Source organism: Pinus tabuliformis, chromosome 3_1 (genome assembly GCF_031772625.1).
Source record: "Pinus tabuliformis cultivar Carrire ecotype Pingquan chromosome 3_1, CPIR1, whole genome shotgun sequence".
NCBI classification, from domain to species: Eukaryota; Viridiplantae; Streptophyta; class Pinopsida; order Pinales; family Pinaceae; genus Pinus; species Pinus tabuliformis.
Window position 1 is genome coordinate 363,445,388 of NC_142301.1, and position 8,521 is coordinate 363,453,908.

The 8,521-nt window shown below is 34.2% G+C and overlaps 1 protein-coding gene across 1 annotated transcript; it reads left to right on the plus strand.

Annotated features, from left to right (window-relative positions):
- The first annotated feature begins 3,856 nt into the window (after window positions 1-3,856).
- Window positions 3,857-7,384, plus strand: LOC149187199 (1-aminocyclopropane-1-carboxylate synthase 7-like). The gene is made up of 4 exons (XM_089412760.1): window positions 3,857-4,050; window positions 4,350-4,481; window positions 4,610-4,770; window positions 6,178-7,384. The coding sequence occupies exons 1-4, from the start codon at window positions 3,862-3,864 to the stop codon at window positions 7,283-7,285; spliced, it is 1,590 nt and encodes a 529-aa protein (XP_089268886.1). The 5' UTR covers window positions 3,857-3,861; the 3' UTR covers window positions 7,286-7,384.
- Window positions 7,385-8,521: the final 1,137 nt, after the last annotated feature.

The window sequence follows — 8,521 nt, forward strand, 5'->3', positions numbered from 1 at the left end:
CTCTCTTCCCTATAAAACAATTCAAATGAAACCGACATCAAAATATAACTCATACCTAAGAGATATTCAAATGATCTATCTCTTTAACCTTTCACTGGCTTGGGAAATACACATGCTGCTTTTCTTTTCACTGTCTACACTTCAGTTCTTCTTTCAACTAAATTTCTTTTCTTGCTGAGTACATCCATATTCACTTCATTTGCTGCAATTTCTTCATTCGCTTCTTTGTCATAGCTACTTGCTGGAACATCTGTTGTTACTTTGCATTCTCATATATATCATTGAAATTTTAAAACCTGCACAACCTCTACCTGATTCTGTCTTTCTCAAATCTTTTCCACAATCTGTCTTTGATGAAATGTTGAAGTCCTCATTGTCTGCAACATCTCAGGTTTCCTCTATGCATGAATCATTGTGTCCTGTTCTCCCTCTATATCAGATCCATTATAATGCAAATTATATACCTGCTGGGAATAAAATTCAATCTCTGAACAAACTCCATAGAGCATTAGTCTAGCTCTGATACCAAAAATGATGCAGCAAAGCCGCATCTTTCTCGACCTGTGGGTTATGGCCCCATTGTATGGTTAATTTTTATCGCGAGATGCTTTCGTTGCAGTGACCCATGGTTTCCTTGACAAAAATCCTTTTCCATATCGCAGTTCACACAATCTGTGACTCCTCTCGCATGCAATATGCTTAAACACAGACGGAATGAAATGATTATTTGACTTGTATGACCTGAATTCAAATGAAATTTAATCCTCTTTGATAACATATCGTGTCACAACAGGTTCGTTAACCACACACATGTTCATGCGTGATTATCGTCCGATCAATCAACCAATGAACGGTCTTGATGGCCGGAACTCAATGAGGTTTTAATCCCATTGTATAAAACCTTATTGCGTCCATTTCTAACGTTAACCTATGTGCACTTTCGAAAGCGATGTGCGTCCGACCACCCATTAAACAAACAGCTTGATCACTCTGAACCTTAAACTCTTTTTAATAACCACATTGCGTTTGTTTAAAATGTTAACATGCTTGCATATTATGACATGATATGCGTCCATCTCCTCTGATCGGATGATCATCGCTTCCCCGCGATTTCTGTCAATTTTAGCAGTCTGCCAAATTTCTTTCTCATCCGCCACTTTTACCTTGACTCCAGTTTGCACTCTGCAACCACAATACTCCTCCGAATTCACACAATTTCTGTCGATTATCTTCAATCTGCCAGATTTTAGACTGTCACGATTATTCCTTTGCGGCTAATCAATAACCAGACATGAGTTTACAAAACATCCAACCACCAAGCCAAGGGTAGTTACCAACATAAACCTCTATCACCAAAAGGATTATTACATAATCAAAACATAACAAACATAGAATCGTGTGAGTTCAAAACATAAGGAACAAAAGTTCAATCATTCCACGGGGAATCTAAAACCTTTGGAATTTGACCATTCATGCGTATAAATTACAGAGATACAACAAGATACCAATTAGGAAATTAATAATCACAGACTCTCGCTATCAGTGCACAAATTCAACTATTCAAGAGAAGAAACCCCGATTGTCACACAGATATATACAAATCCACACTGTTTTGGTATTTATAAAATATTTACAAAGGAAACCATCACATTCCACTGTTTTAGTTCTTTTCCATAAAATCCCTCTACTACTCTTTCTAACCTATAGCTAACCTCCAATTCTCTTCCCAAAAGGAAGAACTCTTATTGAAAAAAACCTCTTAAATGTTTCTAAAGCTTACAATATATAAAAGTAAAGGATTCATGAACCATTTTAGTTCTGATCTCACAATTCTCTCACTTTCTACTAAAGTATCTTTTCAACTCCATTTTTCCCTCAACAAAATCCTAAATTAGATATTTCAAATCCCTAAAATCCTCGTTCTTCCTAGGATTACTCATTCATTCCTGAGATCTCTACAACTCACAAGATATTCCCTACTAATCAAATTACGTTCCAATCTCTTTAAAACTCAAAATAAACTTAGGAAAATAAATAAATAATTAAGGGAACCCACTCCCTTTAGTAAATGCGTGATAAGACTCCTAGGTCTTATAAACCTTGAAGAATGCTCTTGCATCAAATTCATATTGTCAACACAAATCTTTGGCTTCACCCACCACCTTGGTTAATGATTCTCCTAATCTCTGTAAACTTCGTCATAGTTATTTTAAGTGCAAGTTTGATCCAAGTCTTTGGCTTCACCCACCACCTTGGTTAATGATTCTCCTAATCTTTGTAAACTCTACCATAATGATTTTAAGTGCGGGATTGAAGGTGGATTGTAAGTTGGGCTTTCCTTCCAAGGCCTCTTGCAATTCAATCCTTATACTGGATCAAACCTCGCAATAACTCACCACGTAGGCGACCATTTGAATGAACCCCTTCACCTAGCAAGCAACTATTTGAGTGAACCCCTTCATCTAGCACACAACCATACCATCCTAAAAGTATATTATATCCCTTCTTAACTCATTCACACCCATATCAAGGCACTCACATGGAGTTCATGACACTTGATGACCCTCAATAGAGAATCTAATTATCATCAAAATACAAAGTAGAATTCAAAGATAAAGTATAAATAAAATTAATATTATAATTTTGCATAAAACTTCAGATAAAAAGTATTATTATTATTATCTAATTTTAAGGTCACGCACTAAGTGAGACACCAAATTGGTGTATGACAAACAAAACATTAAATTGGTGTATGAGACCCCCTCGTTTGTGGGACAAGGGACCCACCTTCGCCCAACAAATGAGACCCCCTTGTTTATGGGACAAGGTACCCACTTTCGCCCAACAATTGGACTGCTAAGTCTATGAAGGCATACATACTCTACCCGCTCTGGTTTTGAACCTATAAGCTCTTAGGAGAAAACACATGTTAACCATTAAGCCCACTCATTAAAACTCTATAATAAATAGATATATGTTTTTTTAATAATATTATATATTTTGATTATTTAAAATGTATGTTAAAATAAATGAATAAATAAATTCAACACAAAACAAAATTGACCAACAAAATTGAACAAATACCCAAAAATGCAAAAACGGTAATATTGAGAATACGTTATTTTTAGAAAATTTGAGGTCTGATCCCATGATATGCATTAGAGGGACTAAAACCTTCCATATCTGCACAGAGGTACTCATTTGTTATTAATAACTGTAGCCAAAGGCGAAATATAATTTGTTATTATTAATAACAGTAGTCAAACACCAACACAATGACGATTTGCTCGACGATTGTGGTGTCTTGTACCTGAGGAGCAGATAGCGGTATGAGAGAGAAACTTTGGGCGCCTCCGGATATAACGCAAACCCTTTTCTCATGGGTATGGTCAAAATGTCAAATCCTGAATACGCAAATCAGGGGTTGCTACTACTTGAGGCCCACTGAGATTTGGAAATAAATCTGTTCGCACTTTTAGGATGGAGCTTGATTCTAAATATGAACCTCAATTTCTCGGATAAGAACCATAAAATATTTAAACATTTCGAAAAATTTTGTCTATACGTTCGGAAAAGTGAGAAGCTTAAAAAAAAAGTATGCTTGGACCTCGAATAATTTCCAGTCGATGCCGTGTGCCGCAAGGGTATAAGAAGAAAAGAAAAATGGAAGCGGAAAAAGTTTAAACGGGGCTACATTCTTTTAATCTAACTCTCTCTCCGTTGAGTTCAACTTTTAGTCTCTTCACATTTCTATTTGTCATGCAATCGTCATGAATGACGCTGCTGCGCACTGGACAGCTGGAGAGCTATAAAAGCAAAAGAAAATAGCATTTCAAGATTAAGGTATCACAAGGGCCAACAATGCAACAGAATCAAGAAGCCACTTGTCAGTTCCCTGCAACAGTAGCCCGCCTTTCATCGTTGGCAACGTCTCAAGCCCATGGTGAAGACTCTCCTTATTTTGATGGCTGGAAGGAGTATGACGCTAATCCCTACCATCCTGCAAAAAACCCTTCTGGAATTATCCAAATGGGCTTGGCAGAGAATCAGGTAAATATCATAACATATTGTTGGGTGAATTTTTGAAAAAAAAAAAAAAGTGTTTTTGAATTTAGTTACTCTAAAAGTTGAGTGGACACTCTATTTATCATCGAAAATGTCCATCATTATTATATATAAAATGAAATTCAAAACATTAACAAAATTAAATTCAAAAACACAATTCTCTTCCAAAAATTAATCTCGCAACCATACAAGAGAGAAAATTATATTATATCTATTCATATTCTGTAATTTCATATACACATATGCGATGGATAACATTTTACAATGTTTGAAATCACTTGCAGCTGTCATTTGATTTGCTGGAAAGTTGGCTACTTGCGCATCCGAAGGCATCGATTTGCGCAGAGGAAGGGCTGTCAAGGTTTAAGGAAATCGCTCTTTATCAAGATTACCATGGCCTCCCTGCTTGCAGAAAGGTAGAGACTTGTAACTATTGACATCTTCTCTACCTGGTGATTTTCTTTTCTGGTAATCACTTAAAGGATACTGTGCTAGTCTCAATGTGGATTTCAAGCTGATTGACTATGGTGAATTGTTGATGCAGGCAATTGCAATGTTTATGGAAGAAGTTGGAGGAGGAAAGGCAAAGTTTGAAAGCGATAGAATTGTTCTCACTGCAGGAGCAACTGCAGCCAACGAGTTGTTGATATTCTGTCTAGCTGATCCAGGAGAAGCCTTTCTGGTGCCAACGCCTTATTACCCAGGGTAAACTCATTTATGTATACTGTTGTTTAAAATCTGATTTTAGGAGTGCCAGGCTGATGTCAACTTATCAATAATTAAAACAATCACATTACATTCGCCGATGATTTTATTAGTAAATGTGGGTATAATATGTGGTCGACAGAGGTTGATTCTTGTTAGTAAATAGGTTGATAGAGGTTGATTCTTGTTAGTAAATAGGCTTATAGAGGTTCTTAATTTGTTATGTGATATTTTGATAAGAGGTTCATAATTTGTTATGTGATATTTTGATAATTTGATGTCATTTTTTATTGGTTAGTGTTAATAAGTGTAAATAAATGCAGTTAATTTTCATTTTTTTTATTTGATAATTTGATTCTATTTATTATTTGATAATTTGTCTGGTAATTATGTTTATAGTAATATTTATTTGATATTTTGATTCTAGTTTTTATTTGATAATTTGTATGGTAATTATGTCTATAGACATGTCTATTTTGGAATATGATTTTATAAAAGTTTAATTTAGTTATAAATAATTATTAGGTTGATAGTAGGGATTTAATCTCCATAAAATATTTTAAAGTATTCTTAATAGTGTACACAAATTAAAATATTTTAAAGTATTCTTAATAGTGTACACAAATTAAAGGTTGAACAAGTTTCATATGAGATGCGATGTTTTTTGGCAATCTCATATTAATAAGCTATGGCATTTGGCTCATGGTTTTTTAACAAAATCTATTTTAGCCTTTTTATAAATTACAAATCTCCACGATAAAATAGAAGTAAATCTCCACAAATAAGAATGTTTTTTCAAATATATATATGTTTAACTTGCATATTAATAATAAAAATTTAAAATAAAGTTCTAATTTTATTCGTTTTATGATTTGTTTAATTTATCAATTTGAAATTTATTATAAAATAAGTATTTTGATTTATAGATTATAACTTATCTACTTATGTAGCAATTTAATTTATATAGCTATACTAATTTTATAATGATATTAAATAAATACAAAATACAAAATAATTAAAAAATTTAATTTTAAAATAAAAATGAATCTACCATGCTTAACTATTTTTCTTTCTCATATTATAATAATATATTATAATTAATCATTACTTTATAAAAACAGTCCAATTGGCCATTACCATATTATAAATTAATATCATAATAATCCTATAATCTATGAGTTAATATTAAAATCCCCACTCATCAAACCAACCAAAAAAATGCCATGTACCATGTAAATCATATAACTTATGAGTTAATGTTAAAATCCCCACCGTTCAGACCTACCCAAAAATGATTAATCTCTATTAGCTAGAATCCCAAAGGCATGATAGTATTAACTAGATTATCTTAATCTACTCTTAAAATGACATCTCAAACTTATAATTAATTGAATATTTTCACTGCAGTTTTGATAGGGATCTCAAATGGCGCACAGGAGTGGAACTCATACCCGTTCAGTGCAGCATTTCTAATGACTTTCAAATAACGATACCTGCCCTTGAAGCAGCCTATCAGCAGGCCAGGTCTCAAAATATAAAAGTGAAGGGCCTTTTGATAACAAACCCTTCAAATCCATTAGGAACCACCATGGACGCCACAACTCTGAGAAAACTACTTGCCTTTGCGTCTGACAAGAACATTCATCTTGTCTGCGACGAGATCTACTCGGGATCAGTCTTTTCATCTCCAAAATTCACAAGCATTGCAGAAATTTTAGCCACCAATAAAATATCTCAGACCCAGTTTGTTCATATTGTTTACAGTCTGTCGAAAGATCTGGGACTACCGGGCTTTCGAGTCGGAGTCATTTATTCTTACAACGATACAGTGGTTACAGCCGCTAGAAGAATGTCCAGTTTTTCCTTGGTTTCTTCACAGACACAACATCTGATTGCTGCGATGCTCTCTGACACAGAATTTGTAAGAAAATATTTAGCAGAGAATAGTAAGAGGCTGCGAACCAGACACGAAATGTTGGTCTCCAGACTGCGCGTGGCTGGCATTAATTGTCTGAATAGCAACGCTGGTTTGTTCAGCTGGGTGGATCTCAGAAATCTTCTAGAATCTCCTGACCAGGAAGGAGAAATTGGACTGTGGAAGATAATTTTAAAAGAGATTGGGTTGAATGTTTCTCCAGGATCTTCTTGCCACTGTGGTGAGCCTGGGTGGTTTAGGTTCTGTTTTGCTAATATGACTGATCAGACCCTGGAAGAATCGTTGAATCGGATTCAGCTCTTCATGGAGAGCAGGAAAGTGACTCAGCAAATACGCCTGCATGCAGATGGTCGTCACGAAGAATCTGATTTCAGTGAAAGAGAGTCAGTGATTGACGTTGACGATTCGTTCATGAGATCGATGGACGTGCATTCAAACGGTGTGTGTGCGTCTCTAACATCCTATGTTACAGAAGCAGCCATGAAAGTTGCTGTTTGTTCCGTATCCCACGCGATAAGGACAGGGCACGCTCACCATTTTTTAGTTGATTTGGCCGGATGGTCTGATAGTGAGAACTGATCTGAGTAAAGTAGCAACTGTCTTGCAGGGGTACGCAGTACTATGAATAAATTTGGCAGGGGTACCCAGTACTATGAATAAATTGATGGAATGGTTATATTGGATGGTATATTACTCAAATTAATTTTTTATATTGGATGGTATATTACTCAAATTAAATTAATATAAGCAGTACTATGAATAAATTTGGCAGGGGTACCGAGTACTATGAATAAATTAATGGAATGGAATGGTTATATGATAATGCCTTAGTCTAATTGGTTGGAGAAATTGTCTCAAAAGTTATGGAGATTCGGGTCATATTTAGAGAAAACCTTGCAAGGATTTTTGTAAATCCAAGTTATAATTGTTAAACTTTAAAATTTTAGGTGTTCTAGAAGTTTTTGATGGTGTTGAATCCATTTCCACCATCAAAAACACGATTCAAACACTGCCACTACAAGATTTTTTGAAATTTTTTTGCCCGCATTCCGGCCACTTTTGGCCATCCGGGTAATTCCTCGGCCTCGATAGACGACTCCCATGATAATTGTATGGTTCACCAATTTTTTTTTTATTGGTTGGTATATTGCTCAAATTAAATTAATAGAGGTGTACTAGCCACCATTTCCCTGGGACAATATTGGAAATTGGGGCGGGATTTCGATAAAATATAATTTTTTTTGATGGTGCTAAATCTATTTTCATTATCAAAAAATTATTCAAACACTTTTTGAAATCTTTCTAGCCATCCAAACAAAATCAAAATTGTGAGACAATGTCATTAATATAATATTTTTTATTTTTATTTTTATTGAAATGGTTTAGTATGCAAATTAAATCGGCTTAGATCCATTTAACACCAAAGCTATGATGCACTGAGAGGGATCAAATCCCTCGAGGTGTGAACATTCTTTTTGGAGTGTATAACTTAAGGAAATGTTTGCACCTCCAGGGATTTGATTCCTCCCTGGGCACGATAACGATGGATCTAAGCTTGTATATATTAATACATAGTTATATTTTAATAATTAATTTTAGTCCATTAATAAGATTAAAATGTTGTATATAATTTAAGATCCAATTTAAGATGGATCTAAGCTCGTATATAATAATACATAGTTACATTTTAATAATTTATCAATAATTTATCTTAATCTATTAATAAGATTAAAAAGTTATAGATAATATTTTAATAATTAATCTTAGTCCATTAATAAGATTAAAATGTTATATATAATTTAAGATTCAATCTAA